Here is a 19,699-nt window from a genome sequence, read left to right on the forward strand (position 1 = left end):
TGTTTTCTTTAAACAGCTCATTACAATGCTCAAAAGATAACTATAAAATATTTAAAAGAAATTTGAATTTAATAAATACATTTGAAAACAAAAAGTATAATTTCTCAATTAGTATTTTAAAGTTTTACCTGATCAACCAACATTGTATTGTATTTGAAAACGCAATAACCTTAAACTTCTTCATAAGAAACAGAAACTTGCCAACATCATGTTAGATATATTATATTTTATTATGTACATATATTATCATATATGTATGCATTCATATTATATCATTTCCCCTTTATACACAGTTTATTGCTTTCAATATACTGGTGAGTGGGAATTTCCGGTTTTTTTGTCCATCCGTTTATACGCTTATCTGTCCGTGTGAGCTTAAAGTATTTCGAAAATTTATAATCCCCGACAGCGATAATCTATTAAATTGCCAATAATGATATATGCAAATATGGCAATACGGGATAAAACTGTTGAGCACAGCTGCGCAGACTTCTCTTGAGATTGATAGCAAGCGAGAAAAATTATATATTGGTCATATGAGATTGGTTCCATTTATATATTATATAGTTTTGTATACTTAGTGCTACGTACCAGCGGCATCTGCCTCTAGGCCTATGTCTTGCCTTTGGCTCTGATTGGGCAAATTGCATTTACATTAAAAGCCTGGAACTTGAACGAGAATTTTAATTAAAATGCCAGCAACTAGCGCACAATATGCGATGTTTGCCAAAGCAGCAGCATTTGGCGGCACCTCAACTGTGTCTGACATAAAAATATTCATCATAAGTAGCAGCCAGCCACCAGCAACAGCAGGAGCAGCAGCAGCAGGAGCATTAGCAGGAGGAGCAGCACTAACAACAGCCGCCAGCTGCTCACTGAGTCGCTGTCGAAGCTGGCAGCGACGCGGGCAGCAATTGTGCCATTTCAATCGACATCTGTTACTGATTTCAAAGAAACTTTTGTTGACAACACAAACAAATGCCAAACACAGCAGCAACTGAGTTCGAGCGAGAGAGCGATAGCATAAGCGAAAGGGAGAGGCAGTGTGTTGTCGCCTGGGGCCAATGGGACTAGGTACAAACGTTTGACGCTTGCCTGCGCACGACTCCAGCAGCAACGCCAACTCCGTGTCGCACGTGTCCCGTGCCCCTAGCCCCCTTTACGACCCACCACGACCCACAAAAGTGCCGCACAGCTGACGGTAACGTTATCAGCCAGCAAGTGGCTTGGTCTCGCTCTCTGTCTCTCTCTCTCCCTCTCTCTTTCTCTCTCTCTCTCTCTCTGCCTTTATCCGGCTCTCCATTGTGTATGTGCTTGTCTGTTTTTGTTTTTGCCGGCAAGAAACAAAGTTGACTGAGGTTGCCTGCATATGAAGGCTGTGCAGCAGCAGCAGCAGCAGTGAATAACATGTGCGTGAACGTATGGCTGAGTGTATGCGTGAGAGAATGTGTGTGTTTTTGGCGGTGGCATTGTCGATAATAACGATTTGACTGGGCGCAAGGAGGCGGGGCGGACGCGAGGCTCATATGTGGACGCAATTCCTGTTGCCGTTCCCGTTCCCGTTCTTGTTGCCCTTGCCCAGCTTTTGTGCACGTAACATGTGTCAATTACAGGCACACATGCATACACACTCACGCACACATAACCAAAGTAACTGTTCACTCATACAAAGACTTTTCTCGCTCACCGTCTATAACTCAAAAAGCTGCCAAAAAGTGTGCGCGCATTTTTTATACACGCCGCCTGAAAGTACGCACATATATTTTATCCCTGAACCCATAGAAAATGGGAAATTAGGATATAATGCTTTTGTAAAAAGGTATTTAACGGGCAGAAGCAATCATCGCAGACCCCATAAAGTATCAGGGTGACGGTCTGAGTCGATATAGCCCGTCTGTCCGTCCGTTGATTACGTCGATCTCAGAAGTTATAACACCTAAAAAGCTCGTGATGCTATACACGGGTTCGATAACACACGATATCTTTTTTATCTAAAATAATCGATAAATTGACTTTATTCATTCAACCCAATTTGAATAGCATTAAACCTGGAGACCTTAGATTCAGAATATATATATTTAATACAAAGATTTTGTAATTTATAGGTTTTGCCCCAAATTCGTAAAGAACGTATTTCAAGTACTAGAGACTTGTGCTTTGGAATATATACACTTTTAAACATTACGATTACGTTCTGAAAGATGGGTGGAAAATTATTTATCTACGCCTACTAGGACGTGGCAAATCGGACCTGAAGATATATTGTGATTTTAAAAATTCTGCTATATAATAGGCACTATTGAAGCTAGAGCTTCAAATTTGGATAGTTAAGTTACCAGTAAGCTCCTTTAACGATTCCCTAAATAATATTGTTAGGCCTCTTTAGGGGCGTGTCATATTGAAAAACACCCTGTAATTTTCAAATTTTTTTTGAGTAAGAATTCAAATTTTGAATTTAGGTTACCGTTAGCTTGTTCTATGAGTTGACCAAAAATGACGTGTCTAAGCCTAGTAGGGTCGTGGCAAATCAAGAAAAAGTGAACTTTCTACAGTATAAGAGCTAAACTTAGCTACTAAATTGCTTGTGAGGTGTGGATGAGTATTCTGCAGTTAGTAACGCCCGACTGCAAACGTTCTTACTTCTTTTTATATGTTTGCCTGCCGACTTCTAACAGCTACGCCCCGACGACGCGTCGCGACGCTGAGCGCGCCGCGGCATCTGCTGGCATCCGACTTTATAATAATTTATTTTGGCATTGGAATTTTCCGTGCGCCAAATCGTTCCCATTCACCTTTGTGTTTTGGCCGCGTTTAATTAAAACAATAAGAAGTTTTTATTTTGAAATTTTCTTCATGCTGCAACGACAGCTTCATTTATGAACTCTATTGTAGTATGTTGTATGATATACATATAAGCATATGCTCACAGTATAGTAGTGTGCACAATATATGATATTACAAATGCCCGAACATTATCAGGCCCACAACATAGCAACACTTTGTTGCTTTATGTATATTTTAACAGCTATACATAAGTGCCGTAATATGATCGGTCACTTATGTATAGACCGGCCTGCAGCGTGGGATCTGCAACGTAAGCATTGTTACGCCGCAGCTTAAACGCTAAAATGTATATGCCTTCTGCATATACATACAAACATATATACACACACATACCACATGCTACATACTCACATTCTGCCGCTGCTTTTAGCGACAGAATTCTTTATGTACTTAGGCTAAGACGAAACCTCTTATAATTCAATAAAGCATTCGTAAAATGACAGCAGAACCGAACAGTCGATTTTTATTATTACACTATATATTGATTGGTAATACATGAGCAAGTTACTTAATGTCTTATCTATTTGAAACCGAATTGTATTACTATTTGCGAGCAAGCACCGATGATTATATTGAACCATATAAATTATTCGCATCTTCCATCAACAGCGGCAAATTGAACAATGTTTGATATACGCTGAACTTCCCTATGAAATGGAAGCTCGGTATTATAGCCATGATCCACAAGCCGGGCATGCCGGAAAGCGAACCTTCGTCCTCCCTTGGATATCGAAGGTGCTGGAAAAACTTATTTTTGACCCGCTGGAAAATTATGGAATCTGGACTGAGCACCAGTTTCATCGAGCTGTTAACCAAATTCTTACCACCACTCCCGTATCCACCCCCTCACCAACATATTTGTAACAAGTAAGAAAGCTCTAGTCGAGACTGCTCGACTACGAGATCCCCTGAACCCTACAAGCAACTGATATTTCAAAAATAATTAGCAAACACACACGCACACACACACACACACGCATACATACAAATACACGCACACACACACGCATACAAACAAACATACGCATATACACACACTCACATATACAAGCGATTGCGCTTGGGTTGCGCTGCAGTGGTGGCAATATAATGACAACTTATTTGTTGAATAATTTAATTTCTAGACGTACGATCGTAATTAAACTTTCAGAACGTAATCATAATGTTAAAATGTATGTGTATACCGAAGCTCAAGTCTCTAGTATTTGATATACGACTTTTACAAAGATGAGGGTGAGGGGGTGGATTTAGGTGTGGGGGGTAAATTTAACAAAAACCGAAATTGTATAAAATTCATCTTAATATACATTTTAAATTTGGAGACTCTAGCTTGAAAGATGTAGGAGATATAATTATTTAAGTGATCTTCGATAGGGTTTTTTATCGATAAAAAAATATCGGAATGAGTTATCGTTTTTTAGTGATAAACTCGATCTGCGCGTGATATATACGGACATTTAAAAAAAAAGTTGAAGTCTCTAGCTCTTATATCTTCTGAAATCGACGCGTTCATACATACGGACGGACGGACGGACGGACGGACGGACGGACAGACAGACGAACAGGGCCAAATCGACTCAGCTTGTCGCCCTGATCAAGAATATATATACTTTGTGGGGTCTGCCACGCCTCCTTCTGCCTGTTACATACTTTTAACAAAACCATTATACCCTGATTTCCCATTTTCAATGGGTTCAGGGTATAAAAAGCGTATTTCAAATACTAGTGACTTGTGCCTCGTTATATATATACATTTAAACATTATGATTACGTTCTAAAAGTTTCATTAAGACCGAACGTCTCTGGGACAGCTCGTCTTCGCTTGATTCTGCGAAGCTCCATTATAATTGTGTCCGCGCAGATGCTTATAAGTTTCCAAGCTGCCTCCGATTCCAGCATTACGTTGACCATGTTGTCCGCTCTAATAGAGCGGCCCACTGCTTTCTCCAGACAGCGCCTCTCCTCTAGGAAACGTCCGCATTCGAATAAGACGTGGTTGGCATCCTCCATCAGACCTCGTCCGCACCAAGAGCATTCGTCGGTTTCATCGTGGCCAAAGCGCTTCAAGTAGCTTCGAAAGCATCCATGTCCCCAGAGAATCTGTGAAGGTAAATATTAGCTTCGCCGCCCTTTAGTGGAGATGTTCCACCTTCTTTGCCATCGTGCAATGCTGTTCGCTCTGATCTCGTTTCGTCGTATAGGCTCGTGTGTATTCCGTTCCACGGGTTCGGCGACTAAGTACTCCAGAGGCACCATGACGAGCGCCGCGTCGTCAGTGACTGTTCGGAACGCGCAGCAGACTCTGACTGCGCTCAGTTTCTAGGTGGTGCAAATGCCCTTCCCCAAATTGGCGCAGTACAGAGGATGATGGAGCTTTTGACGCTCATCAGAAGAAGACGTCGTTACTGTTTTGGTCCCCGCGTGTTAAGCATAATTCTTGAGAGAGCTCTACAAAAATCAGCTGCCTTTTCATGCACATATTCTAAATGCTCGCGGAAAGTTAATCTTGTGTCTCTCATGACGCCAAGATATTTTATCGGCCTCTTTGACGCAATGGTGTAGCAGGCTACTAGCCTATGTTATATTACATCACTAACCAGACAACACATAGACTAGACAACTAGTGGAATGCTTTTTGCACGCTTTTTCTGGGACTTCAACGCCCCAGACGTCTTTGAATTCGCTCGGCGAATTACTTTTAGGCTCGAGCTACGAAAATATACGAAACCACAATAATTTCGCTTCACGCGCTCGACCCAGATGGTCAAATGTTGAACAAAAGATCCCTCTATGCTCAATGTTTCCCTTGCTGTCTTTCTCTCGATGCCCTCTACTCTCTCAAATGTGTATATGTGTGTATGCATGTGAGCACAAGCAGCTCACGAAAATTGAAATTTCTTCTCAGCAAGAACCCGTCTTCCCTTCTGTGTGAAGAGTATACCGAACTCTTCAAATCGTTTGCCAAGCTCGTACAAAATATGTATTTATGTGCTTTTTAGCATTCTAAGAATTGCGATTGATTTCTGGATTTTCGTTGCAAGCCCCATCAAGGTTAAGTTTTTTGTTCATACATATTTCGTTTTTTATAAAATATATATTTTATTCTTTTTTCTAATTGAACAATTTTATAAGCTTAAATTTGTTTCTTCTTAAAAAGCCCTCATATATGTATGTACGCATATATGCATGTATATGTATGTACATAAGTCTGCACGCATATGTAGCATCAAGCATTCCAGCCTTTCTTATGCACACGCTCATTTGTATGTGTGTATGTATGTAATGCAAATTTATCATCCGCTACTCTGGCTCTTCTTTTCTATAATGCGTCATAACAAGAATCTCATCTTTGGATTTTATTTTAATTATGTTTTTTGACAGTAGGCGGTAGCGCTGTCGGCAAAGGCGCCGGCTAAATATGTTTTTGTTATTTTGATAAACATGGCTTGGGTGCGAGTTCAAATCCCGCGGAAAACTCTTTTTTATTATACCCTGAACCCATTGAAAATGGGAAATCAGGGTATAATGTTTTTGTGTAAAAGTATGTAACAGGCAGAAGGAATCATCGCAGACCCCACAAAGTATATATATTCTTGATCAGCACGACGAACTGAGTCGATATAGCCCTGTCCGTCTGTCCGTCCGTCCGTCCGTCCGTCTGTCCGTATGATCGCCGAGATCTCAGAAGATATAAAAGCTAGAGAGCTGAAATTTTGTGTGCATACTCGTGTATACCATACGCAATACGAGTTTGCTTTATTTTTTCGATAACTCATCCGATAACTTTTTTATCGAGAATAATCGAAAAATTGATTTTGTTTTTTTAGCCTCATCGGAGTACTATTAGATGTAGAGACTTCAGATTTAATGTGTATATATATATGATGAATACAAACATTTTGTAATCAACAGATTTTGGATACCACGCCCCCTTCGCCCCCAATTTGTAAAAAACGTATTTCAAGTACTAGAGACTTGTGCTTTGGAATGTACACACATTTTGACCATATAATTACGCCCTGAAAGTTTCATTAAGTTCGTATGTTTATAAAAGAAGTTATTCACCAAGTAAATTCTCATACTATTGCCCACACTGCAGCGCAGCCCAAGCGCAGTCGCTGCTTACTGCGCAGTTAGCAGAGCGCGGGCGCGTGAGGGTGGATGCATGTAAATGTATGTGTGCGTGCATAAAAGAAGTGCAGAATGATAAGAATATCAGCTTGGAGGGTTCAGGGTATCTCCTAGTCGAGCAGTCTCGACTAGAGTCTTCTTACTTGTTGTAACTTGCAATTTTGTTAATTTATCTTCTTTTATATTTTTTAAAAATTTATATATTTTTTAATTTTAATAAAAATTTTATTTTTAAATTTTATAAAAATGTTTTCTTCCGTGTTATCAATGCCTATTAAGCCTATTTGTATATACCAGACCGTAACGATTATAATTTTTATAGCAAAAAATTAAAAAATAATAATTATATTTTGATAAATAAAAAAAAATATATTTTATTATTATAAATGATTTTTATGATAAAAATCAAAAATAATAATTACAGAACAATTTTTATATAAAAATCAAATTATAACTCTTATTTATTATTTTTATTATAAAAGTTAAAAATAAGAGTTATGATTTGATTTTTATTATAAAAATTGAAAATAAAAATTGAATTGAAATATCTTTTGAACTAAAGGAGCTAGATCATAAATTTTTATATATATGTAATCTACGCATTAATACCTTTGATTTGATATATAATATGTATGTAATTATGTACATGTATATGTACATATACATATATGTATATTTAACTACATATATGCTTAGGCTTGTCCAGTGCACTTGTGCTGTGCACTTACCTATTCAGCAGGTAATGGGAGGGGGAGAGAGAGGCAAATAAAGTATAATCACTATATATATGTACATACATTTGTTTATATGTATATATGCATATGTATTATTGTCACCTTTCCCTGCACACATAGATATAGATTAAGAGCAGAAAATGCCCTTTCCACCGAAACCTGCGAACTACCTTGGCAAAACGGTACAATCGTGGATAAGTGAACTTTTTGTTCTCATAATAGCACAACATGTCCACGTTTAAGTCTATTGGCTTTGGGGAACATCCATAAATTTCTGTTATGGCCAATTTGTGTTCCGGATCGTCCTCTTCCTCAGGCATTCTTAACATCCAGTATTGCTTCGTTCCGTGCCTCCAGTTGGTGCCTTAGATGGCGGAAGTTGCCATGGCCAACTACTTTTTCTAGAGCATCAGTTGTTGACCGGGCCTTCCGGCGCTCGCAAAGCAGTCTCCATTTGAAGCTGCCTGCTGAGTGATCCGTCGGTTTTCACCTTTCCGGACGCAGAGGCCACATTTTGGTGGCTTGGTGCATGCTGTTGCACTCCACACCTTTAAGTCACAGTCGCTGCCGCAGTTGGCTGCCAAATGACCGTAATCGAGGCACTTGAAACATCGTTTAGGCTGATCCACGGGTCGGATACGGCATACTACCCATCCTATTCGGATTTTGGAAAGCTCGAGCAGAGTTTTAGCTTTCCCAATTGGAAGAGCAACCGTAGTTCTTTGCAGTCCACCAAAAGCTGGTCGAAGCGGTTCGATATCCTCAATGGGGAGGATATCCGCTCGGTCGCCCAAGGCCTTGCCTACAGCTTCGTGCAGAGCCTCAGCGCTATGCTCCGGCTTCCTACTCAATTGCAACAAAAGGTCCCCCTTAGCTGTCTTCCCAATGCCTTGAAGTTCGCCGCTCAGATGCTTTAAATTAGGGTCGCTCTTGACTACACGTAGCATGTCCGCATAGCTTTCGGCCTATAACGACTGTCCAGCTGCTCGGGTTTGTCTGTCGAGCTGCGTGGTTTGAATTGTAGCCCGTAGAGCCATTAGGCCAGCAAGCCGATGTTTCGACGAAAATTCAATTTTTTCATGGAAAGTTAACCTATTTCAATTAAAAAACTTGAATAGTATTTACTGTGACTAAGACGAATCAAAAGATTTTAATTGTTTTGATGCATCCGTGAAATTTTGCCAGCCCTTCAAAGTCAGCTGTTTGATTGTATACGTGCAAAACTAAAAAGCGATGGAAAATTTTTGTTTACTTGCGAGCGTGACAAAATTATTGTAGTTCAAACAATTTTTACTAAAATTATGGAAAAGAAACACCGGGGTATGTAGAATATGTGCATTAAAAACTAATTATAACTAATTTTGAGCCAAGTTGTGCCAAAAAGTAATTATGTGTCATTATAGTGCTAAGTGTATATAAACTAATCTTGAAAAGCTTCTTTACTTCTTGTGTAAAATCAAATCTATGAGCAGCTGCTTGAGATCTACATGCAAAACAATCGTGGTGCATCTTCCGTTTCGAGTTGGATATATGATGAGCTGAAAGAATTTGACTTAAATATGGAGAAAAGGATAAAATTAACACCAAAGTGAGAAACTTTCAGATTTACATACAAAAAACTTGTTGAACTGCAATAGAAATATGCCCAGACTTAAGACAAAGCATACCAAATGGCTATTGTCCAAAATAGCTATAACAGTAAGCTCATGGCTGTCTTCAAATCCTAAGCCGTCAACATCAAGACCGCTTGGACGCCCACCCGTTGAATAGTTAACGCCGGGCCTCGTCAGAAGAGAAAATTGGCAACCGATTTGGCTGTAAATCAAGCGCATAACACATCTCTCCTTGTGCATGTTTCGTCCTAAAAATCGAGTGAGAAAGACAGCCCTTGTGTAAAAAAATACATTTCTTACTCAGAGTGACCCCAATAAGGCTAGAAAAAATCTTTTTACTCAGAATAATTACTCGGTTTCACTAACGGAGGATGAAGCTTTAGCATATCTGCTCGAAAATTCATTACCTAAAAGTCAATACATCAACTCTCGTGAGCTCAGCATTTCCCGATCTTGCGAACTTTTTCCTGCTTACAACATTTTTAAATTTAAAATACTTATAGTATACTTATACTTTACTATTTATACTTTGCTTATAAATATTAAGGTTTGTTTGTTGAATTTAACGAGTGCTAGTATTATTAATTACCGTACAAGTATCAATATGAAGAAACCTATCTCATATGGGTGGCTAGAGAAGGCGTGGTCAGATCGGTCGTCTTGTGGAGATTAACCAGCCTAGCCAGCTCCATTTATAAGCCGCTAAGCCCAATATAAGGTAGACAAACCCTCCAGGGGAACTCCTATGTGGGCTAACGCTTCTTTTCGTGATTTGGGTGCCTGGCACTAAACTATTGAGGACTGATTGGAAGTGCCTCTGTTGTTGCTGCGGCGATCGCTGCAACGAGGAACGGCGCGCAAAAGCTTGCAGCTCGTCCTCCATCATGGCATCCATTTTTGCGCCGACTACCACGGCGTGAAGCCTGTAGTGGGCGATGGCTACTAATATAGTTTGAGTTTAGAGAACGCAGTAACTTAAACTCAGCTTAACTACAGCGAGAGCCCGAAAGTATGCACTACTTTTACTAACTGCTACTTCACTCTAGCAGTTAGGTGGCTGCCTTTGCTAAGACTTAGCAACGAACCAAACTTAGTGAGCAGTTGATTGTGCGCTGCAATTTCTCTCTCTTGCTCTACTAACAGCTGTCAGAGTGAGTGCACCTGATTTTTATACCCTGAACCCATTGAAAATGGGAAATCAGGGTATAATGTTTTTGTGTAAAAGTATGTAACAGCCAGAAGGAATCATCGCAGACCCCATAAAGTATATATATTCTTGTTCAGCACGACGAACTGAGTCGATACAGCCCTGTCCGTCTGTCCGTCAGTCCGTCTGTCCGTATGAACGCCGAGATCTCAGAAGATATAAGAGCTAGAGAGCTGAAATTTTCTGTGCCTACTTGTGTGTACCATACGCAGTTCGAGTTTGCTTTATTTTTTCGATAACACATCTGATAACTTTGTTTATCGAGAATAATCGAAAAATTGATTTTGTTTTTTGAGCCTCATTGGAATAATATTAGACGTGGAGATTTCGGATTTACTGTATATATAAATATGATGAATACAAACATTTCTTAATCAAAAGAATTTGGATACCACGCCCCTTCGCCCCCGATTTGTATAAAACGTATTTCAAATACTAGAGACTTGTGCTTTAGAATGTACACACATTAGAACATTACGAATACGTTCTGAAAGTTTCGTTAAGATCGTACGCCTAGAAATTAAATTATTCAACAAATAAATTATCATAATATTGCCCACACTGCAGCGCAGCCCAAGCGCAGTCGCTGCTTACTGCGCAGTTAGCAGAGCGTGTTTTTATACGTGCATGTGTATGTATGTATATGTGTATAAAAGAAGTACAGTATAATTAGAATATCAGATTAAACGGGTTCAGGGAATCTCCTAGTCTAGCAGTCTCGACTAAAGCCTTCTTACTTGTTATTATATGCACAAGTGTGTTGCCTAAAGCTACAAATCTTTTCGCGCTTACAAGAAAAGGAAGAAGAGCCCTGCCGCCAAAACAATGACGCTATTGCGCCCCTCTCTTGGACCGCTGCATTCTTCCGCTGGGGTACTCCACGAAACGCCGCGCCGTAAGTCTGGTAGTTTTCGAGATCGCTGGGTACGTCTCGCCACCAGCATACACGTTTTCTTTAGATCTTTTCAATTTCGTAGGGAAAATCTCGGAACAAGCTACAGTCAACGATGGATCACAATAACATCGACCGCACTCCACGAAAACGCAACTCGGACTCCGTGTGTGTGTGTGTGTGTGTGTGTGCGTATTATTACTAAAATATCATTTGCTCGGAGAGTTCAGGGGATCTCGTAGTCAAGCAGTCTCGACTAAAGTTTTCTTACTTGTTATACCCTGAACCCATTGAATATGGGAAATCAGGGTATAATGGTTTTGTTAAAAGTATGTAACAGGCAGAAGGAGGCGTGGCAGAGAGACTTTAATTTTTATACTCATTTACGAAAATAAAATGAGTATATTAGTTTTGTGCAATGTGAACGCAATTTTTGTTCGCCGCTATTTAAGCTAGAGACTTGAAATTTGGAACACATACTCGTGTATATCTCCGATTTACAGAGTGCAAAAAATTTTTCCCGATCCGTAAATATATATTGGTATGCACTATCTTTAGTAGTATTAACAGTATAATGTGTTTAATGCTGTACGAATTATTAGTGTTTGGGTCTCGTAGAGTTAATCGATAGCAAAACTCATGCATTCTTTAGAAGTTAAGAAAATGCAATTTGTAAATACATATTTAACAGCCAAATCCCATGTTATATTTATTTCAGGTAAAGCGGATGAGCCCACACCCGCCCACTCCCAACATGACCATCCGTCTTCCTGTCCGTCGGTCGGAAATTCAACTTGTTGTATTTTTAAGATTCAATAGAGGCGGGAAAAATCTAGATTTACTATACCGAGTAAAGGTTATACCAACAGTGCCAGAGACTGAGTAGACCATCTTTGCAAAACAATATATTTTATATACACATATCAATATCGAATATACAAATCTGCTACAGCTAAGCTTCTCTAAATACTTGAATTTCTGTGAGCAAGTATTGCACAGTCAGTTTCTCCCGACTGTTATGCCAGTACTATCTTAACTGAAACTCTCTCCAACAGTTTCTGCTCTCACGCCTTGCTCTCCGCCAGCTGGTTTTGGTCGGCTGATAAATAAATAGAACCGACAACGCTATGGTCCCGCTCAGAGATCGCTCAGTTGTTATTAGTTGTTGCAGTCGACTGGAAATTATCGCTGTTTCGTTTGCCGAGTATGTTGCTACAGCTGTGCTCGTGTTGTGGTTGATATTACTGTTGCTGTTATTGTGGGCACCGTGACGTGAATTGTGCCAAAAGTATGTCAGCTGATGCATAGTGCGATAGCATTAAGAACTGCAACTGCAAGCCAGAGCTAAAAGTGAATTGACGTCTCATTGACAGCTGACTGGCTGCATGCGCACAGCAAATCAAGCTCAGAGTCAAAGTCAGGCCCACGTAATCATCAATCGGCTACTCACTCTCGAGTCAAGCTTGGCAAGCCAAAGTCTTTAGCCAAGTAGCCAACTAGGCCTGCGCGTGCAGATTGGTTTTGTCAAAAGAATGTAACAGGCAGAAGGAGGCATGGCAGACCCCACAAAGTATATATATTCTTGATCAGGGCGACGAGCTGAGTTGATTTAGCCCTGTCCGTCTGGGTGTCCGTCCGTCCGTCCGTCCGTCCGTCCGTCCGTCCGTCCGTCCGTCCGTATGTATGAACGCGTCGATCTCAGAAGATATAAGAGCTAGAGACTTGGAATTTTTTTCCTAGGTCCGTGTGTATCACGCGCATATCGAGTTTATCACTTAAAATCGATAACAACTCCCGATATTTTATTATCGATTAAAAACCTTATCGAAGATGACTTAAAATATTATATCTCCTACATCTTTCAAGCTAGAGTCTCCAAATTTAAAATGTATATTAAAATGCATTTTATACAATTTCGGTTTTTGTTAAAATTTGCCCCCACCCCCAAATCCAACCCCTCTCCCTCATCTTTGTAAAAGTCGTATATCATATACTAGAGACTTGTGCTTCGGTATACACATATGATCGTACGTCTAGAAATTAAATTATTCAACAAATAAGTTCTCAATATATTGCCAACACTGCAGCGCAACCCAAGCGCAATCGCCTGTATATGTGAGTGTGTGTGTGTGCGTGTGTTTGTTTGTATGCGTTTGTTTGCTAATTATTATTGAAATATCAGTTGCTTGTAGGGTTCAGGGGATCTCGTAGTCGAGCAGTCTCGACTAGAGCTTTCTTTCTTGTTTATATATAGATTTTATTTGTAATCTGTCTTGTACAAAACAATTAGCAAATCTTTAAACTATAACTATAAATAACTGGATGGTTTGAACTCCAACGAGATCAATCCATATATTAACATATTTACATATTTATAGCTAGTCTACTAGTTTAACTCTCTACTAGTCTATTCTCTATTTGGCAAATCTAATACGTGGAGTCTTTTAAAGCGCCGTTCGCTGTTATTTGTGTTGTCGAGGAGTCCAGAAGCTAGAGCATTGCAGTGGTCATGTAGCCTATTTAAATACCTCTCTGCGGTTTTTTGTATATCCTCTTTGATAAGAGGAAGTTTGAGGTCCTTATGGATGTCAAAGTTTGTCATATACCATGGAGCACCTGTTATTGTTCTCAGTGTTTTAGACTGGTAGCGCTGAATAATTTCAATGTTTGATTTACTGGCTGTTCCCCAAAGGTGCAACCGTTCTAAAACAGCCTTATATAGCCGTATTTTGTTTTCAAGGCTTAGCTGCGAACGCGGTCCTAATAGCCAGTACATTTTTGTTGTCTTGATTTTGAGTTGTAATTTCTTTGCATTTATATGCTGCCTCCAGGTAAGCCTCCGATCCATATGCACTCCCAGGTATTTAATCGTTTCGCTAACTGGAATGGTGATTCCATTGAGTGAGACTGTAGGACAGTTCCCGGGTCTGAGAGCGAATGTTACTTGCACAGACTTTAGGGCGTTCACCACAATCCTCCATTTGTTCAGCCAAGCTTCAATCAGATCAAGTTCCTCTTGAATAAGATTGGATGCAACTGTTGGGTCAATGCTGGTAGCAACGACTGCGGTGTCGTCAGCATATGTTGCTAGTTCTACATTATTGGTGGAAGGCAAGTCGGCTGTAAAAATAGTATAGAGGACTGGGCCTAATACACTGCCTTGAAGGACTCCAGCGTTTGCAGTGCGTATACTGGAAGATTCATCCTGCTCTTTGACGTAAAAACTCCTGTTTTCCAGATAGGACTTGATAATCAAAAAGTATGGTGCAGGCAACCATTTCTTAATTTTATACAGTAGACCTGCATGCCACACTTTGTCGAAGGCCTATTTGACATCTAGGAATACTCCTGTGCAATACTTTTTTGATTCAAACGCATTTATATTTATATTTGTGATGCGATGGCATTGCTCTATCGTACCGGGTCCTCTTCTAAACCCAAGCTGGTGTTCGGGTATGATGTTTAGTTTGTCCAGCACTGGTAACATTCTTCTTAAAAGTATCCTTTCGAATACTTTAGAGAACGTCACCAGCAAACTAATGGGACGGTAGGACGATGTGCAGCCTTCCTTGTTGGGCTTAGCAATCATTACTACTTCCGCGCATTTCCACTGACTTGGAAAGTATTCCAATCTGAGCATCGCATTAAATATATATGTGAGCAGACGAATGCATTTTCTCGGGAGATACCTAATTGCAGTCGCGCAAATTTTGTCGTATCCTGGGGACTTTTTCCTATTTAGGTTTTTATACCCTGAACCCATTGAAAATGGGAAATCAGGGTATAATGGTTTTGTTAAAATGTATGAAACAGGCAGAAGGAGGCGTGGCAGACCCCACAAAGTATATATATTCTTGATCAGGGCGACGAGCTGAGTCGATTTGGCCCTGTCCGTCTGTCTGTCTGTCCGCCCGTCCGTATGTATGAACGCGTCGATTTCAGAAGATATAAGAGCTAGAGACTTCAACTTTTTTTTAAAATGTCCGTAAATGCAGCGCGCATATCGAGTTTTTCACTAAAAAACGATAACTCATTCCGATACTTTTTTATCGATAAAAAACCTTATCGAAGATCACTTAGAAAATTATATCTGCTACATCTTTCAAGATTTAAAATGTATATTAAGATGCATTTTATACAATTTCGGTTTTTGATAAAATTTACCCCCCCACCACTTAATCCACCTCTCACCCTCATCTTTGTAAATGTCGTATATCAAATACTAGAGACTTATGCTTCGGTATACACATACATTTAAACATTATGATTACGTTCTGAAAGTTTCATTACGATCGTACGTCTAGAAATTAAATTATTCAACAAATAAGTTCTCATAATATTGCCAACACTGCAGCGCAACCCAAGCGCAATAGGTTATAAATTTATATCTCCTACATTTTTAGAGCTATAGTCTCCAAATTTTAAAAATATATTCCAATGCATTTTATACAATTTCGGTTTTTGTTATATTTTGGATACCGGCTCCAAATTCACCAGAATCCCCAGTGAAGGTCAGATGCTAGTATAGCTAATTGTGAATGATTTTACATGTTTTTTTTTAATGCCAAATATTCAATAGAATATGTAGATCATATGCTGAAAGTTTCATTAAATTCGGTTTAGTCAATCGACGTTAAAAAATAACAAAATATTTGTCCAATTAACAAACGCACGTGCTGCAGCAACAGCAGTTTTCCAATAGGTGTGCACACATACATTGAAACATCCTCTAGCACATTCTTAGAATCACATCAGCAGTTAGTTTCGTTTAGTTCTGCTAGATGGCGTTGCATCAGTGAATCTATTTCAGTTTTGACATTGCAAATAAGAACAGAGGAGTGGCGTCATGGTAGAGGGCGCGGCGCCCGATCGCGAGGTCTCTGGTTCAAATCCTGCTGGGCGTATTGTAGTTTTCTTTTAATTGCTTCAAATTTTTTATATATTTGATTAAATTTCTCTTATATATTTCAAAAATCGAAATTGAAATTTTAACCATACTATATGTACGTTTTTATTAGTTTGGTTGTTCTTGCACATTCTTAAAGTCACATCAGCAGTTAGTTTGACTTAGATTTGGTAGATGGCGCTGCAGCAGTGAATCTATTTCAGTTAATTCAGCGTTGTCCCTATGATTTTTTATCAAAGCCGTTCGGGTTTACCTAGCTCCAACTTTCTCGACGAGAGCGTTGTATGTCGCCTGTCGATGTTAGATACAGGCTTTTTCTATGGCGTGCAGAAGGCTTCGAGGTGCGCACTCTTGCTGTGCTCGAACTATGTCTATGTCATATCTTATGTGATCCTGGCATGGTTAATAGTCAGACAAAGAAAACTTAAGAATCCATATTCTAAACCCATTGAAAATGGCAAATCAGGGTATAATGGTTTTGTGAAAAGTATGTAACAGGCAGAAGGAATTATCGCAGACCCCATAAAGTATATATATTCTTGATCGGGACGACGAGCTGAGTCGATATAGCCCTGTCCGTCTGTCCGTCCGTCCGTCCGTCTGTTTGAGTGGGCGATCTCGGAAGATACAAAAGCTAGAGAGCTGAAATTTAACATGCATACTCGTGAACATTTGAACATTATGATTACGTTCTGAAAGTTTCAGTAAGATCGTACGTCTAGAAATTAAATTATTCAACAAATAAATTCTCATAATATTGCCCACACTGCAGGGCAGCCCAAGCGCAGTCGCTGCCTACTTCGCAGTTAGCAGAGCACGGGCTTATGCGTGCGTCTGGATGCATGTATGTATATGTATATCACACTATAAATATGCAATGAGCGCAAGTGCCAGTGCGAGAAGAGCTCTGCCAGCTGCCCTCATGGCGGAGTTGTTGCACTTTTCCTCTGATTGCTCTACATAGTTGAGGTACTGGAGTTGTAGCATTTCTTTAAACTTGTTTTGGATGAAGATCTTCTGCTCATCGGTCAGGTGGCGGTTGCGTGTCCACACTTTGTAGAGCGGTAAGCTTGTGCTATCTGAGTTGCCGCAGAACAAGGCGTAGGAAGTATGGTCAGTTTCAAGCAACTTATAGGTGACAGTCATATTGCTAGATTCCTCGATATTCCAAGTGAAGATCCCATTCTTAGCATTATCATCCCAGAACAATGACTTGGATCGCTTCACGTTGTCCCATTTGCTGTTGGCGGCATCCACAAACTCAAGCTGCAGCTCCACCATATTCTTGTCGTTTGGGCTGTCGGGCACTGTGTAGTTCAGGCACTCCATCTTATCCAGGTTAAAGCCGCGAGCCGTCTCAAACCACAGGCCGGAAAGCTGAATAAGAGGTACAGCATTAAATGGTCATTCCTACGAATACGGTGCTTTAACTTACGCCTTTCAGATCGATTACAGTGCCCTCATACCTAGGGCAGTAATAGAATGGGATTTTAAAAGTAGTACTCTCTGGGACATCTGTGGTTCGCGCCCGAGCAGAACTCAGCGCACAACTTAAGATGATCAGTACTATACAAATATTCCCTTTCATTTGATCTGATACGAGCACTACTCTATTGCAGGTTCGTTTGGCAACTGCCCACGTTGGCAACAAAATAGGAATAAATACGGAATATATGTATTTACCTTATCATCGCTTATCTGATAAGCATTTATTTGGTTTTTTATTGCCCCTTCACATGTGCCTAGTTAATACACTTAAAAAATTTCCCTATTGAAATCACAATCGGTTGATTTCAATAAGGAAATTTTCAGCTTCAATTTCATGAATAAATATTATATGAGAAAAAATCTAAATAGAATATATTAATTATTAATAATGTATTAATTTGATAGTTTGGAAATATTTAAAATAATAAAAACACACTCAAAACTTGAAATTGGAACACATACTCGTGTATATGTACATACATATGTCGGCGCGTGCAGTTCGTGCTGTGTGTGTGTGTGTGCGGCATTTCGCGAGAATGTTATTTCATCATAATGTGAAAATGATGGCATTTTGTAATTTTGGAAAGTACCGTTTTGGCGACAGCGTCACGCTTGGGCGTGGTTCGATGGTAGGCACAGTGTGCGACGCAAGGGAGTTCTAGGCTAAACCAGTAAGATATCCAAAAAATTTAAATGAGGTCTTTTTTATTGGCTATTCATTATGTATTAACGCCTTCCATTATTATTATAATGGTTTTGTTGATATGTATGTAACAGGCAGAAGGAGGCGTGGCAGACCCCACAAAGTATATATATTCTTGATCAGGGCGACGAGCTGAGTTGATTTAGCCCTGTCCGTCTGTCTGTCTGTCCGTCCGTCCGTATGCTTGAACGCGTCGATTTCAGAAGATATAAGAGCTAGAGACTTCAACTATTTTTTTTAAATGTCCGTATATACAGCGCGCATATCGAGTTTATCACTAAAAAACGATAACTCATTCCGATATTTTCTTTTATCGATAAAAAACCGTATCGAATATCACTTAAAAAATTATATCTCCTACATCTTTCAAGCTAGAGTCTCCAAATTTAAAATGTATATTAAAATTCATTATTAGAATATTCATTAGAATATCAGATTGGAGGGTTCAGGGTATCTCCTAGTCGATCAGTCTCGACTAGAGCCTTCTTACTTGTTTTCATTAGCTTAGTAAACATTAATTAAAAGTAATAAAATTATTATATTGTTCATCATTTGGCGTCAAAACAATTAAGTATGCTCTAATAGGGGGTTCCCAACCAGGAAATACATTGAACCTTGACTAAACTGAGTTGATAGTCTATAATGTGTACATGTCATAACGCCCAGTGTCATAAGGTCCATGGGCGCTAAGACACACATTTTTGCGACATAAAGCCCACGGGCGCAATGACACTTTTAAATGTGACATAAAGCACGCCGGACTTTATTTCACTTTTTTATGGGCGTTATGACACGATAAAAGGGCTTTAAAAAAAAAGAAAACAAAACAATTACATTTTAAAATATTTTATTGAAAAATTTTAATGTGATTCTCAACTATTTGTCTACAATATGGGCAGAGCAATAAAGAGTTAGCAGTTCGAATTTGTAAATTTGTGTGGCACTCCAAACATATCTTGAAGTGGTTGCAAGGCAGAAGTACCACATCTCTCGGTTTGTCAACACAAATTATGCATTTTAATACATCAGTCATTTGACTGAAGTGCAAATTGCTGTCAATATCCTCCTCTTCAGAATCTGAAGGTAACTCTTCATTTTCGAAGCTGGTGTCCCACTTAATTAGGTCATTATTTTCGTTTAAGAGACAACTAAAAAATTCTATTTCGGAAATGTTTTTGCTC

The 19,699-nt window shown here is 39.5% G+C and overlaps 1 protein-coding gene and 1 long non-coding RNA gene across 2 annotated transcripts in view; both read right to left on the minus strand.

The window, feature by feature from the left end:
• LOC149091259 (uncharacterized) overlaps positions 1–19,699 on the minus strand; it is a 130,540-nt gene that overhangs the window by 96,771 nt on the left and 14,070 nt on the right. The gene's annotated exons all lie outside the window — the stretch shown is intronic.
• Positions 16,762–17,960, minus strand: LOC149091260 (uncharacterized). The gene is made up of 2 exons (XM_089262036.1): positions 17,763–17,960; positions 16,762–17,704 (listed from the first exon to the last, which is right to left on the minus strand). Exons 1-2 carry the CDS (start codon positions 17,913–17,915, stop codon positions 17,192–17,194), a joined length of 666 nt encoding a protein of 221 aa, XP_089118162.1. The 5' UTR covers positions 17,916–17,960; the 3' UTR covers positions 16,762–17,191.

This window comes from Drosophila navojoa, chromosome 5 (assembly GCF_054131105.1).
Source record: "Drosophila navojoa isolate 15081-1374.11 chromosome 5, UAZ_NAV_1.0, whole genome shotgun sequence".
Classification (NCBI taxonomy): Eukaryota; Metazoa; Arthropoda; class Insecta; order Diptera; family Drosophilidae; genus Drosophila; species Drosophila navojoa.